The 15,990-nt window shown below is 42.9% G+C and overlaps 1 protein-coding gene across 1 annotated transcript in view; it reads left to right on the forward strand.

Annotated features, from left to right (window-relative positions):
- The first annotated feature begins 1,438 nt into the window (after nt 1-1,438).
- CTTNBP2 (cortactin binding protein 2) overlaps nt 1,439-15,990 on the forward strand; it is an 87,485-nt gene continuing 72,933 nt past the window's right edge. The window contains 2 exon segments of the mRNA XM_040550146.1: nt 1,439-1,869; nt 13,114-13,221. Of these exon segments, the coding sequence (XP_040406080.1) occupies nt 1,801-1,869; nt 13,114-13,221 (177 nt within the window). The 5' untranslated portion in view covers nt 1,439-1,800.

Consider the following 15,990-nt stretch of genomic DNA (forward strand, 5'->3'; position numbering starts at 1 on the left):
GGCAATGATAATGGTGGACAGGATTCAATAAAAGATACTCTCAAACCAGTTAAAAAGCTTAAAATCATTTTGGAGAGGAGTAAATATGATGATATCCATATGAGACAAGTGACTTTTCAATGAGATTCTCAATGGCAAAGCACCACATACTCTTAGAACTTTATATAAATAATTAGTAATGTATGGTACTTTGCTCTCAATAAAGTAAGCAGTGGCAATATATTATGAAACCAATTAAATGATATTAGAGTTCTGGGAACTGAATAAAATAAGTAGGTTTAGGCTCTGTCATCAATGGAGTTTCTCTGCTTCAGCAGTGAAAGGGATGTGAGCACTCACCACAGCTATAGAAAATGAAAAACTTGAGTAGGAGGAAAGCTGTATGACTTTTAAGGAAAAAAAAAAAAAAAAAAGAAGAAGAAGAAAAAACTAAAAAACTCCTAAACCCAGGGTGCATCTATTTGACTGGAGAGTTTCTGTGCACTGTAATGGATCCTGTACAATGAATTCTGCACTGTTCAGCCTACATTTGTATCATGGTTGTTTATTCCTCTCATTGCTCATTGGTTCCCCTTCCAGCTATGTATAGGGGAAAGTTCATGTATGTTTTTACATATATCCTCAAGTGCAGCATTCTTAGAAGAACGTTTGCTGACTTTGATCAAGGGAAGTCATCAGTCTCTTTCTCCTGGTCATGGTGCCAAAGGAATTGGAAATAAACCTGAAAGTGAGGTGTCCCTGTTAGACAAGGAGACCAGCAAGGCTCCTTGGAATTACTTGTGTTATATGTGGAAGTTATATGAGGCTGTAAAATAACCAGGTCCCAAGTTTGGCTTGTCACGGATTTGTTTCTTCTAGAGAAGGGTTCATTCAGATTTGGCCTATAGCTAGGCAGGTGGGTTCTCATTGAGGGGGAAAAGAGCTGAGGCAAGGTTTTGAGGAACATCTCCTGGAGGAAGGCGTATGCTCTTGGGGGGCAGACATGCAGATAGCCTATGGGGTAGTGGGCTTAACATGATGGCCTGAACCTTCCTCTGGAGGGGTTAAAGCAGGCTTTGATTTAGGTACTGGTCTGGAAAGGCTAAAGGCAGCCCCAAGCCTGGATGAGCTCTAGGGCTGCCGCAGGGATGCTTTCTTTAACCTGGTCTCAAAGCACTAGGCCTGCACGAAGGTCCACCTCACAGAGGCTCTGAAGCCACTTCGGCTCGAAAACATGTCTGTAAACAAGGGCTGGTGACAGCCATGTGTGTTCCCCCCCTCCACAGGGGAGGCGGTGGGAAAGGTGCTCTTTCCTGTCAGGCCCCCCAGAAAGAGAGCGGTACCCTTCCCTGAAAGACTTCAGCTGGATCTAATCGGCCAGGTGAGCCAAGCCCACCGCACCGGATCTTCTCTTTCTTTCCCCCCTCTACCCTCTCTTTCCACTCTCCTCCTCCCAAGCCACGGCGGAGGCAGGGAAGGGAAGGAGGCGAGAGGTGCCTGCGCGGGACCCGGGCCGCGCCGTGCCAGGGGCACTCCCCTCAGCCACCATCGCGGGCGGGCAGCCCGCCGCGGGGTCCCGCTCCCCCCTCCTCCGCCTGATGGCGGGGGGCGGAGGGGAGGAGGGGAAAGCGGAGCTCCCGCTGGCCCAGCTCCGGGATTCGCTCGCCCGGGGCGGCTCGGAGCGGCGGCGGAGGGGTTAAGCTCCCCGCTGCCGGTGGGCTCGGTGCCGGCGGGGAGGGGGTTAAGCGCCTTGGCGGCGGCGGCGGCGGCTGCCACAAGGCTCCGCGCCGCGCTCCGCGCCGGAGCCGTTCCAGCGGGAAGATGGCGACGGAGGGAGCGAGCGGCGAGCCGGGCTCCGGCGCCCGGGACGACTCGGCGGCTACGGCGGCGGTAACGGGCTCGGCTGGGCCGCGCGGGGTTAGAGCCGGCTCGGCCGGCCGAGGGGGTGCTGCGGGGATGGGACGAAGCGGCGCTCGGAGACCTGCCTCCCCCGCTCCGTCCCTCCGCCCTCCTTCTCCCCCCCGGGGCGGGACGGGGCTCGGCTGCGGCCGAGGGGGGAGAAGAAGGGAGAGGCGCTGGGGGTTCCCCCGTCCTCCTTTCCCCACCCGAGGGGCTCCCCCCATTGTTCCTTCCCCGCTGTCTGAGAGCGGGGCTGGGCAGGGCAGGGCGCTGGGGTCCCCCCGGGGTCCCCCCGCTGCCTTCCCGCCGCTCCCCGGGCGGGCTGAGGCGGTGACAGCGCCCGGGGCCGGGAGAAACGTCGATCCTATAACCCTCCCCGGGCTGTCGAGCCCGCAGGAGCCTTTTTTTCTCCTTCCCTTCCCTTATAGCCCACCCCCCCCGCCCCCCCACGGCAGCCGGGCAGAGCCCCCAGGGGTGCGGGACGCCCCGGTGCCAGCCGATGGCGGTGCGCGGGGTCTGCCCGCTCCGCTCCTTTCGTTGCAGGGCTGAGCCCCACACGGTGCCCCCAGCTCCCTGAGGCTCCTCACCCCCCTGAGAAGCCCCCCTTGGGTTGTGGGGGGGCTGCCGGGGGGCTCAGCTCCTGAGCATCGCCCGGCAGAGCCCTAGGTGAGCCCCCCCGGCAGCGCCCAGCCCTGCAACCGAGCGCCGGGTCGGGGGCAATAAAGCCGAGGAGCTGCGAGGTTTAGGCTGGGTCTTTTCTGAAAGCAACAACCCCAGAAAGCAGGATGGCGCTAGTTTCTGGGAAATTGAGGGTACTACTAGTGTGTGTGTGCCTATATACCCCTATATACCCCTATATACCCCTATATACCCCTATATACCCCTATATACCCCTATATACCCCTATATACCCCTATATACCCCTATATACCCCTATATACCCCTATATACCCCTATATACCCCTATATACCCCTATATACCCCTATATACCCCTATATACCCCTATATACCCCGGTACATATTCTTTTCTTCCAAGTAGCCACAAATTCTTATCTGAAGCCATGTTCCAGCTCTCCAGTTAATTTTCCTTGCACATTTTAACTCCTGCGCTGTCACAGAAATTGAGTTTTACTTTAAAAAAATAAAAAGGTAAACCTTACGAAGTGAATCACATCGCTGTCTTTTAAAACAATGACATGGCTTTGATATAAAAGAATATTGAGGTGATGATTCATAAAAGCAAAATATAAAATACTTTCAAGTCCTAGTTCTGAGTAAAAATTATACTAAATTCTTTAGTGTTTCATGTTCTTACTACCTTCAGAATTCAAAAAAGTAGCTTAATCAAGTACTGCTTTAATATTGTCCTGTTAGGCAATGCAGTATGAGCTGCTCATGCAATCTGATGTTCTCATTGTCATGAAGGAGTGACAGCTCTACACTGCACGCTTTTTCTCCTTACTATTATAAATGTTAAATTGTCGATTTCATTTTATCCTTGGTATAGGGAAGTAAAAAGAACACTTGCGGGCAATGAAAAGATTCCTAAAAAATATTTATACAGTACTCCAGTGTTCCTTTTGAACGGTTACTGTGAGTAGCTTATTTTCTGTCTTCAAATTCAAGATATAAAATTATGAATTGAATCATCTTGCTTACATTTAGGATGACAATAAACATCTAGGTGGCTGTCTTGTAAGTCATGCTAAACTCAAGTTATGGTGAAATACTGTTTTCTGTACAGTTTTAGATTTAGTTCTCAGAATCCTGATTGCACAACTGGTGCAATGGAAAACTGTAGGAATAGCATTTGTAATAGTAATGCACTAATGTGCAATTTTTATGGTATAATCAGGAACTGTACACCGCAGGACAATACAGTAGGGTATCTTCATGCTGTAACTCTTGTATCTTAGTACACTATCAGGTACATCATCAGTAACATCACTGGGGGGGGGAAAAGAAAGACCTGGTTTTTACTGTTTTTAGAAGCACTGTAGAAAAGGACAGAACGAGAGAGATTTCTCACCCAAGAGAAAGTGATAGAAAAGCCTAGGCTGTTCTATAGTGTTACATTTAGGAGCAAAGCTGAGAGTCTTGTCCTTCTGAGTTCCCTTGGATAGAGCACAGCTCTTGGTAAGCCCACCAAGTGGGCTTTCTCTCTCGCAAAATATTGGTATTTTTATTGTGATAAGGATGACAAAAATGGGATGGAAATGGTTTGGTCCTTTTTCATACCTGTACAGCTTGATTGGCTGAGCCAGTGAAATTGTGGTGGTGCAATTTGGACTAGAATTCGGGGAAAATATGCTTGTGTTTTAAAATATCTTTGAATAACTTCCATCTGCATAATATCTACCAGTAATAATTATATAATAGCAAGAAATAATTCAATTTGACCATCTGTTGAAACATTGAACACCAGCCTGCTGTGCATGGAGGGCTGTCTTGTCACACATCATTGTTTCAGTGCAGGTTTAACAAACAGCATGAAAAGCCTCTTACAAATCAGAGAATTTGTTAAAGTTATTCAGTAAAATCTCTGGTTTTGATTTTGCTTGACCAATGATCAAAAGCACAAACGGTATTTTTCTCCAGAAGGCAGTAGTGTCTGCTGGCTGTAAGGCTGTATGTATAGAGCACATTGGTGGAATGATATCTTGACTTCTCTAAAATGAGTAGGGATCTTTCTGCTGCCTTCATCAGTCAAAAGTTCATTGAGAATGATGTTTACATACCCGAAAAAATCATTCGGGGTCAGTCTGGGTTGCTGTGGATCAAGTAACAGCATAAGAAGTTGCACTACAGAAAAAAAATGTCAATATTAAGTGGATTAAAAATTGATGACTAAACAAAATAAATTGAGAGAAGTTCCATGACACTTTATGGTGACATGTTAGGAGGATTTTATACTTAGCTTGGTGTATTCAGTATCTATCGATCTGCAAGAACGTTTGTAGTAGAATTGCCATTGTGGGCAGTGTAGTGACATGCTAAACAATGGTTTGATCAGGTCAGTTATACTGGCTGATGTAGATAAGTTGGAAAGATTCTTAGCTGAAAAATACTGCATGTAGCAGAAAATGAGACCATAACCCTTGAAAAGCAAAGACTGGGTCTCTTAGTAGGGACTGCACCCTGGAAAATTATTGCTTCCAAAAGGATTTTGATTAACTACCACGATCCTCATCTGAATACAGTGCAGTGGCAATGTTCAGAGAAGTTATTTTCCTCTGGTCAGACGCACAGTGCTGTTGGGGTGTTCCAACAGGTAGGTGAGATGCAGACACAGCACGGTCTGTTTCAGTCCTGCTACTGCTTTGCATCTCCCCTGTAATGAGTGGCTGGTAACGATCCATCCATCGTGCAGTGGTAAAGTTCAAGCCTTGCTCCACAACCTCTTTTCTGCTCTGCCTCCTGCTAGCCCAGCCTACATCCTGCCTTTTCTGTGTTGCTCAGCTCCACGGCTGGCAGCACGGCCTCTCTTCCCTTGTTGCAGGGGTCTGGGGGAATGGAAAAAGAAAGCCAGTGAATGTCATCCACTTTGTAAATGCTCCTTTCTTTTCCAAACATGGGCCTGTCACACTGTCTCTTGCTAAAGGAGAAGTGCAGAGGGGCAGTGCTGTGAGCCAGGTAGTGGCGTGGAGGGGCAAATCTGTGGGATTTAATACATCCTGCTTTTTTTCCCAGCTGCTTGGATGTTTGTGCAAGTGTAGGGAAGAGAGGCGTTGCTTTGGTCTCAGAGGTGGTATAGCAAGACAGGATGAGATGGAAATGAAGAAGCAGAAAAAGTAAAGAAAGAGCTCAGTTTCGGAAGACAACAGCTGGAGGTCTGCCTCTGCACCCACTCCTCCCCAGAAAGGGAGCTGTAGATTTACAAGACCAGTGTCATCCTTGAATATGTAAACAGGAAGGAGTCAAGCAGGCTTAGGGAAGAGGCACTGCCTGTGTGGTGTGTGAATTATAGGTTTCCTGGGCATTGGGGTTTGGTTCTAACATAGCACAGGGAAAGGTGTGAAATTCTGAAAGGTTTAAAAATAGTTCTAAAGATAACTTGAAGAATGTGAACCTGTACCTGGATCAAATCATGCTATTTGCCTTAGAAATGGCCTTCAAGTAAGTGACTTTCTGAACAGGAATTCCCTGTCAAGTTTAGTAGCAGTTTAAGCATGGTCATCGAAGGACTGTTGTAAGCCTAGGTTCATTAAAAAAAAGACTAGGCATCTCTGATTTCAGTGCAAGTTAGGTATCTAAGTACCTTTGTGGCTGTTCATAGATTGCAAACGTGTTTTAACAGCTATGAGAATATCTGAGTATGTGTAAAGGTCAGTGTCTTACTAATTTTGGAGGGGCTGTGGGCTGTTTGTTTTTTTCTCTGTTGTTTGTTTTGTTTGTTTCTAAAATACAATTCTCAGTTCTGAGGTATATTTATGGTTAATGCTGGAGCTGTTAAGAGTTTTGCAGTTAGCCCAAGCCAAAAAAAATCCACAGCAGCTAAACAAAACCTCCCCCATGCCTTTTAAAGAAAGCCTTTGAAAAAAAACAGAAAGCAAGGGAGCTGTGCTTGGAGAAGAGAGGAGCAGTGTAAGCTGGTAACTTTGTGTGCTGAACAGTCCAATAAGTCAATGAACTAATGGATGGGCGTAATTAAATGCATTTAAAGTACCCTCAAGGTCCCTGAGGTGTGGCTGTATGACATTTTGTCTAAGTCCTGGATGTTAAAGTTGGGTGATATTCTTTTCAGGAAGAAACTTGGTCTGAGTTTAGGAGTAAGTTCCACAGTATTGCTTTTCCTTGAAAGATATTTCTCTGCCTTCATATTATTTTTGTTGTTGTTGTTTTTGTTGTTGCCAAGATCATTCCTATAGGTCTCATCTTACTTCTTAAGTTCATTTTGGATGGGGTGGGAAGCGGACATGTATTCTTGCATCAGATAACTTCTGGAGAAGCATGGCATCACTCTTACTCTGGTTTCAGCCTAAAGAACAGGCCTTCCACAGCCAAATCAATAAATCGTGCTTTCTCTTAAGTATCTGTGAATGCTATATGGATTTTGTAGCTACTTCTTTCACTTTTTCTGTTTGCAGAGTTTTCTTTGCTAGAAGAGGGTTAGGATTCATTTGAGCACATCCCCATGTTTGCATTGAGCTAGGTCTTGAAACTTCCATTTATAGTTGGTGGAAAGAATTAAGTGGTTACAAGGAATGATCTGTTTTGGAAACATATTTGTGAAATTTCTCTGGCTTTAAGTGAAGTGGCTTGACAGATGACTCTTGGAGGTATTGGTGGGATCAAGGCACTTAAATTTAAATGTTTACATGTATGCACAGTGTTAATTATCCTATTACAGTGAGTGGAAATCTGACCGATACTGCCAATGGAGCCTTGAGCAAATAGTTCTGGTGGCTGGTAAGCCGAACAGCTTTCTTGGCTGTTTTGACTGGGCTGATCGGTTTTCTGTTGGCAATAACGGGAAATTCATCACCTCACTCACATACTGACACCTGCCGTTTGGTGTCTCAATCCTGTCTCGAGGGCTTCCTTTAGTGATCCACATGCATGCGCTGGGTATCCCAGCTGACCTTCTACCAGTCCAAATGGTGTGGTGTATTCTTCTAAGTTCTGTATCATATCTACCTGCCTCCAAAAGAATCTCTCTGATCCCCAAGATACCTAAAATTGCACCAGATACTTACATGTAGGTAACAAAGTAGAATCAGTTGAAATGTGCTTATACTTGGTCAGGTGAGTTCTACCTGGTGGACATTAGGGTTGTTTGCAAATGTGTCATCAAATGTGTGAATCAGGGTTGTGTTTCCCTGGTACAAGTATTTTGTGGGTCTGACAGCTGTGAGGCCGTTATGATATTAAAAGTTTGCTTTGTACGACCTAATAAGTAATAGCAAATCCTTTTATTTTTAGAAGCTCGTCTTGGAAGTCTGCTTTGTGAATCTTCAGGAGGATTCTTGTGTGTATTTAATGGAACACCACATAAAATATGTAACAAATGTGGATATGTACCTTTTCCCTCCCTTCTGAAAGGACTCCCTATGTGTTTTCCTATACACCATTTTTTCTTTTTGTCTTTTTAACTTTTCTTCCCCTCCTGTTGTTCCACCTCAGCCCTTAATCATGTTTCACAGTTTTCTTTCCCAAGTCCTGGGCTATTACCCAGCTCCATCTCTAAAAAGGCCACCCAGCTGCTTTCTGAGCAGGAAGGAGATTGTTTTCTCTGGTCATCTGTGATTAATCCACAGCTACTGTGCTTTTTGCCCTGGTTCTGCTTAGGGAAGGTACAAAGCTGTGGCTTTCCTGCTGCCCCAATTCACACTTGTGCTGAAGGCAGCACGGTTTGGAGCAGCTGCTATGGTCGCACAAGGAACGGCACCTTTAGCTCCTGAAATTGCCAATGGTATCAGCTGGGCTAGGTCAGTAAAACCAAGCTATTGGTACTGCCAATCCCTCACGAGAAATGTTGTTGTTCTTGGGGCACAGTGGGGATAAATCTAACACTAAAGACTTTTTTTTTTTATCTCTGGTTTAAATAGCTCTGTATGTGGGAAGGAGTCCCTTCTGTTCTTGTCTCTTGGTGCTCTTCCCATTCCATCCCTTTCTGAGTTTTCCTCTCCAGTTCGGTCCCTGTGTCCTAACTCAGCCTTCTCTTGTTTGGAGGTTATGCTTATGTCATCTTCTTGGCTCATAGTAGAGCTCAGTTTATCTTTAGATGGTGCAGGTTAGCATTTTCCCTATACTCTTTTGTGATGAGTACACGGGTATTTGAGTTTTAGCTAATTAGCTGTTTTCTCTGTTGTCAGTGTGCTTGCTGCCAGGCAACACAAACCCCTTACAAAGTTGGTCTGAAAAAAAATAACGTGAAGTTTTAGAGACATAGAGAACTGAAAAGAACACAGTGTTTTTCAGATATTTTATCCTTATAAATCAAATAAACCAGACATTTTAAAATCTGGAAGAAGGAAAGAAAAAAAAACGGCTATGTTCTGGTTGTGTATGCCAAATTTCACCCTGGGGCAACATATTCATGTATCTCTGTTGTAAAACAAATATAGTGGATGGCTTGGTTATATAGTTGTTAAATTGTTGGTTAAATTGTTACAGCTTGGCACTCTACCAGAGGTATTGTAGCTAAACCCCAGATGACACATAAGCCATGAGCTACTAATGGAGTCTTTCTTTTCTGGAGATGTAAGTGTTACTGCTCCACTGGAAGATGTTAGGAAGATTACTTTCCTAGGCCTAAACAACAGTTTTCTCTGTAATATGAGCCAAAAATGTTCCATCTGGATGAGAGAACTTCACGCAAGCCTGCCATGACTGACACCTTGGTCCCCAGAAGATGGCAGGGAAGTGTTTAAGAGGAAGATTAGTTTTATTTCATCATATGCCAAAAGTATGTTTAATAAATCAGAAAGCATCAAACAAAAGTGGCTGATGGCAGACTCACAGCAAAGTTGGTGGTTCTTCACACAAGCTATGCGATGAGCTGCAGGAAGGCTGTGGGTTCAAAAATTACATAAAGATTCAAAAAGCAAAGGAGCAGATTCACAAAATCTATGTCCTTCAAGGGACTGCCATGTGCAAAATAATAATTTATGGCTCAGAAGGTGAAAACTGCTGGAGGCTGGAAGAGTATTTCTGGGAAGTATCATTATGTGCTTGTCCTGCTCTGGTGCTGATTTCAAGTCATCCACTATTGGCTGCTTCTGGAGACAGGACGCGAGGCTAAGTGGGCTTTTAGTCTGATGTGCTAGAACTGTTCATGTATGAAGTGGCTTTGCTAGTTCTTATTTTTCAAGTCAAGTTTTCAAAATGGAAAAAAAAAAATATAAAAATTAAGCTGTGTATGTCATTGGTATGACTTTCTCTTAAAATTTTTTGTCTATTTACATCTAACTTTAAATTAACAGAGAGCACTTTTGATTGGGGCAGCCCTGAGAGATGAGAGGCTGGAGAGCAGCCCCGTGGAAAGGGGTCTGGGGGTTCTGGTTGCCAGCAGGCTGAGCATGAGGCAGCAGTGTGCCCTGGCAGCCAGGAGGGCCAACCGCACCCTGGGGTGCATCAGGCCCAGCACTGCCAGCCAGGTGAGGGAAGGGATTGTCCTGCTCTGCTCCGCACTGGTGCGGCCTCACCTCGAGTACTGTGTGCAAGTTTGGGCACCTCAATATAAGAAGGACATAAAACTATCAGAGAGTGTCCAAAGGAGGGCCACAAAGATGGTGAAGGGTCTAGAGGGGAAGACATATGAGGAGCGGCTGAGGTCCCTTGGTTTGTTCAGCCCAGAGCAGAGCAGGCTGAGGGGAGGCCTCATGGCGGCCTGCAGCTCCCTCACGAGGGGAGCGGAGGGGCAGGCGCTGAGCTCTGCTCTCTGGGGACAGCGACAGGACCCGAGGGAACGGCATGGAGCTGGGACAGGGGAGGGTCAGGCTGGGTGTTAGGGAAAGGTTCTGCACCCAGAGGGTGGCCAGGCACTGGGACAGGCTCCCCAGGGCAGTGGTCACAGCACTGAGCCTGCCAGAGTTGAAGAGGAGTTTGGACAGTGCTCTTAGACATAGCATCTGATTTTTGGGTGGTCCTGTGTGGAGCCAGGAGTTGGACTCAATGATCCCTGTGGATTCCTTCCAGCTCAGGATATTCTATGGTTCTACGACTTTATGAATTGCTCATTGTTGCTGTCTTTTCACATGCTCTAGTTTGTGGTATGTACTTGAGTAAGATTTACTTTAATTACTTGATCAGATGGTTAGTTAAAAAAGCTCATCTTGCATCACATATGTTGAATTATGCCTCTGGTTTGTAAAGAATGTAAAGGTCTTTTCGTTTGTCTTGTCGAAGACTGTAGGAACGAAATGTTTCACCTGTGATGTACAGTCGGTCTTCTGACAAAGAGCTGCCCTGGGCTTTACCTCCTGACAAGCTGAATTTACTGACTCAGAGAAAAGAGTAGGGTCGCGTTTCTTGCACTGTGCTTTTGTGGATGCCTCTCTTAACTTTGGCTGTGCCTATCAGAAGTCTTGGGTGCCTTTTATTTTTTGTCAGAGGAGGCAGGTATTTTTTTGAAAGGGAAACCACTGAATGGAGACTTAAGGCTTTTTACATTGCTTTCTGTGTGGTTTGGAAAAAGTACTTGATGTCTCTGCATCAGCTTTTCATCTGAAAAACTGAGACGGTTTTTCATGTATTAAAGGAAGTTATATGAATAGATCCATTGTTGTCCCTCAGCCTTTAGATATTATGAAGTAGTTCATACAAGAAGGAGGGTGGATAAGTGGGTCTTGCTATCTGACAATTAAATTTAGTGGTTAGAAGTGCAGAGAGTGAAATTTGCTGCAGCCTATGAGGCAAAATCTAGTCAAATTTCATGAGGAGCTGCATGCTTTCAGTAACTGCACTTCATGCATATCCATTGATTGCTGGGCCATGTGGAGCACTGTGAGAGGCTGCTGCAGCATATGTTGGGAAAAAGCCTTCAGAGAAAGAAACTGGTTGTTTTTCTTAAACATGGGCATGAAGGATCTTTTGTATCAGCAGAATAGCTGAGCCAGGCAGCAAAATTGGAGGATAATTGTTGGTGGATGATAATTGCTGGTCAGTCTAGAAATATTGGTTGGAGTGGATGGCCCTGTCCCAGAAACAGTTACATTTGATAGAAATCATCGGTCTTCTCTTGATCCATGTGGTTCAAGTAGATGAAGAAGCTCAGCCCACTGTACGTTGAATATGAACAGCTAATGTTCTGGCACACAGTTCTCACTAGCCATTTGTGCACCTGTGTTTTAACTGCAAAGTAAAAAGGGAACCCGGAGTAAATCTAATATAGTTAGAGCTTTGGGGTACTTTTGATCCATCCCTCTAACCAGAGGGAAAGACAACTGTTTGCTCTCTTCTTGCCTTGAGAAAGAGGAAATGGTACCTTAATTTTTATTGGATTTTCCTGAGAGGAAGCTAAGCTCCTGGGTAGCTGAACTCTTACATTTGACTTCTTCCTCCAGGGAGAGCAGACACTATACTCAGATAGGCAGTTAGCTAATTTGGCAGCTGATTACTTCAGACTGAAGATAGATGAGTGTCCTCATCTCGGGGCTTCACTAGAAGACACGTCTGTGTCATAGCAAGGACTGTAGTATTTCCCTCGCAGTGAACAGCATATGGGAGATCACAATGGTCAGCTGAATCTAACACATGAACTAGATGCTGTTTTTTTCTCCCTTAAAATGATCTCCTTCTAATTTCACTGTTTCCTTCTGTTAGCATTGTGGAGTTTGGTGAACAAAACCAATTCGTATTCATCTTATCCCCTAACTTTGTGATTTGTATCAAGAGCAGATCACTCAGAGGTTGCGTGGGGGGATACAAATCTTGAAGATTTCCACCCTTGTGGTCTTTCCTCATGCAGTAGTTACTCCTTCTCTCGTAATCCTTTTAGCTGTCCAATTCCTTTCCTGCGGGTGAGAACTTCATGCAGTAAAGGATCCCCTCTACCCACCTGTCTGTTGACAGCCTTTCAGGACCCTAGCAGTATGAGGCAGGAACTTCTTTACAGGCGCCATGCTGACTTTCCAAGCAGACAGTGTTTACACGTGTGCTCAGTGATCTTATAAACTCATTCTACTGCCTTTTCAGAAGTTGAAGTCAGGCTTATATGAAGCTTGATAACTGCAGAGTGAGGAGATAATTGTTGCTATAAACTGTTGTTTGTCAGTGCCTCTTAAGCCTGAACTATATCCTCCAGTCAAAAAAAGGGGACTGTGAATTAAGTGTACAGATAAGATTTCACATCTTTTCTCAAGCTGTGCTTCGAAACTTCACATATAGTCCTGTAATTTGGTTCTGTCATCTTCTCTTGCCTTCATTGTTGATGTGTTATTTCAGGTCTGCTGAAATGTTTCTGTCACTGTAAGGCTGTATATAGGAACAAAGTTAATTTTTTTATCATTTCACCCTTATCAATTATGAGACTTTCAAGGGTCAGTTTCTTGCAACAGTGTAGGATTTGAAGCAATGTCATGCTGGTGGGCTTTTAAGTTCTTCACCTTAAATGAAAAGAAACAGACTATTTATTTTGACTTTGTGTGCTACAAAGAAAGCCACCTCAACTTTGACAGTCATGGATGTTTGAGTAACCCATAATTAGGATGCTGATATGTCTTCATTTCATATCTACAGTAACCATTACAAACATTTACTTAGTGTGTTCATTAGTGTTTTGTTTCTTACAGAAAAAAGAGTTTGATGTGGATAACTTGAGCAAGCCAGAATTGCGGATGCTTTTGAGTATAATGGAAGGAGAACTAGAAGCACGAGACCTTGTAATTGAAGCTTTGCGGGTAAGTTACAGGGTTGTTGTGGTTTATATATATATATATTTTACGTTCTCTTTTGCCAATTCTTTTGTACTGAGCATAGAATGTTATTAGTGGAAGAATAAATTATGATTTTTAAGCTTTAGGTTGGCTAAATCTCAGTAATCACAAAACATGTTCTTGTTTAATTATTGTCATTCGGTAATTCTGTATAATTTTGGTGTAAAATACCAATAAAGTTTCAGTGAAAGAAGTGCAAAAATGTGAAAATGACTTCCTCTATAAATTCTTTTATGCTGTAGAATCTGTTATTTGTGAAATGAAGGAATGACTTCAACGGAGAATTCAGTCCATTCTTTGTTTGTTCTGATGTTCTATATATTTGTACATCTAATCATCCTGTGAGACAGGAGGAGTGACAAAGTTGGATGGTTATGTCCAATTAAGAAAAAGCTTTTTTTTTGGTTTAAAAAAAGGGAAATTACAGGATATGTATTGTAGCAGCACTCACAGGTGCTTGATTAGGTGTTTTTTTGTGTGTGCTAGGCACATGTGAAGGTTGGTTTCTGCTTCGAGAGGATGCAATCTGAAAGTCAACTTAGAAAGATGACTGGAAATGTACAAACAAAACTGTATTTTAATAATAAGATGATACATTTTTATGACTGTAACAAATTTAAATTTTATTCTGTTACCGATCAATTTAAACAGAGCTGCCAAACAGAGTGCAGGTTTAGGGGGAAAACAGTCTTACATGGATTGAAAATACTTATAGCTTCACAGTTGGATAGAGGCAAATTATGCCCTTTAAGGTCTCTTAAAGCAAAAACTGAATGTAATAAAATATATTAATACTAAATATTAGTAGTATATGCAATGATAATCAGGTAACGTGGGACCGTTTTCCATTTGTAATGTCACAGTAACAATTGCAAATGCATTTTTATTCAATTTTAATTTGTTTTGTGGTGGCTTCACGTCGTGATGCAAATGGAGCTTTAAAGTAGCTGTCACTGATGCACCTGCATTAATAACTAAAGACTTTATAAGTATAAAACTCTATTATAGAATACAATTTTCATTTTGTACTGACAATAAGGTGCTGGAAGCAATATGATTCTGGGGGATTACTGCACTTTGAATTCATTTGGTGTTGGGCCTTCATGTGTGTGCATACATTGAAATGTATTGCCTTTTCATCAAGCCGCTTTACAATTTCACATCTCAGTTGTCCAGATGAGAACCTTTTATTTTCTGTGACTGCCAGTTAAGATTTTGTAAAAGGGGGAACAATATGTACACCTCCATTCACAATGGTTGGGTTTTTTTGTTGGTTGGTTGGTTGGATTTGGCTGCAGGAATGCAAATATAATATTCAGACAATTTTCTTTACTACATGTTCATGGCCAAGCTACTACACTGCACACCGAGTAATGGATGTATTGAGATTCAATAAAATAAATAAAAAAATAAAAAACCAAACAAACACATTTAATGAGAGTAAATGCTAAAAATGTGGAGTGCAGTCTCCGGAGAGAAAAAGTCTACATTGGATTCCCATGTACCTGCTGAAATGGGCAGTATATTAGTATGTACATGGTAGTTCTTGATAGCTAATACAGATCAATATAAAAATTGCTCCATTTCACATATGGTATATAAATGTTGAAAAACAGTGGTGTTTTTTTTCTTTTATTCTCCTGCGTCTCAATTTCCACTTCCCCTGTGTCATACTAAAATCCTCTAAACAAAATCCATATGGAACTCAATCTTCCAGGCAATGTGCCTGGTTAACTGTACCAGTACTGGGAAACTTGGAAGTTGTAGGAAGTTGTACCTGCTGAAGATCTGTAGCCTGATATCTTGGAATATGATACTTTGGGATCTTCTGGCTTCTTGAGAATCAGTTACCACAAGTCAGCAATACTAGCGGATAGAGCCTCTAAGGAACCCTCCAAAAAAGCTGCTAGATAGTCAGATATAGTTCCTTTTTTTTTTCTTCTAATTTTTAAAAAAGAATAACGAGATAATTCCATTGGAATTGTGTTGAATTTAGTACTGACTTTGGTTCATTTTGATAAATGGACATACATTGTGTATCCTTAAAGCCATAAGGAAATGCAAATGACTTTTTCTGTTATTTCAGAAGCTGATAAAGCTCTATTTTAAAATTAGTAAAGTTTGGGGGTGGGTTTTTTTGTGGTTTTCTGTGTGTGTTTTGTTTGTTTTCTTTTTGTTTTTATTCTACTAATACTGCAAGGCTTTTGTTTGAAAGACTAATTTCTTGGATAGGTCAGAACTGGTTAATTTCAAGCCATATAGTAGACAATGTAAATTGTCTTTTACTCGTAGGTGATTTTCCTGTCAGTTTTTAGTTTGTGTGATGTATACATTTATTAAGCTATTTCATATATTATTGATCTCTTTGTAAGACTAAAGAACTGGGTCTTTTAATCTCCTCTTAGAAAGTAACTTCATCTTGTGGTTGTCATATCAGATTTTTTCTCTATAATCACTAAAGCTTAAATACATCGTTCTTAAATATTTGTGCCCTTATCCATACACATTTTGCAGGGTTTCACTGAGCATTTGTAAAATTTGTGCAATCAATAGTGTTTGTTTATACATCTATTGGAAATGTCTGTCCTGGAAGATTCTGACATTGGAAAGAACTGGTCTTGACAGATCACAAAAGAACTAGTAACACTGAATATAATTAAAGACTGACTCACGTGGTACTACTCATAACCTGCCTCTAGCATTAAGATGAATCCATTTTAACAGGACCTGCTT

Source organism: Cygnus olor, chromosome 1, assembly GCF_009769625.2.
Source record: "Cygnus olor isolate bCygOlo1 chromosome 1, bCygOlo1.pri.v2, whole genome shotgun sequence".
Classification (NCBI taxonomy): Eukaryota; Metazoa; Chordata; class Aves; order Anseriformes; family Anatidae; genus Cygnus; species Cygnus olor.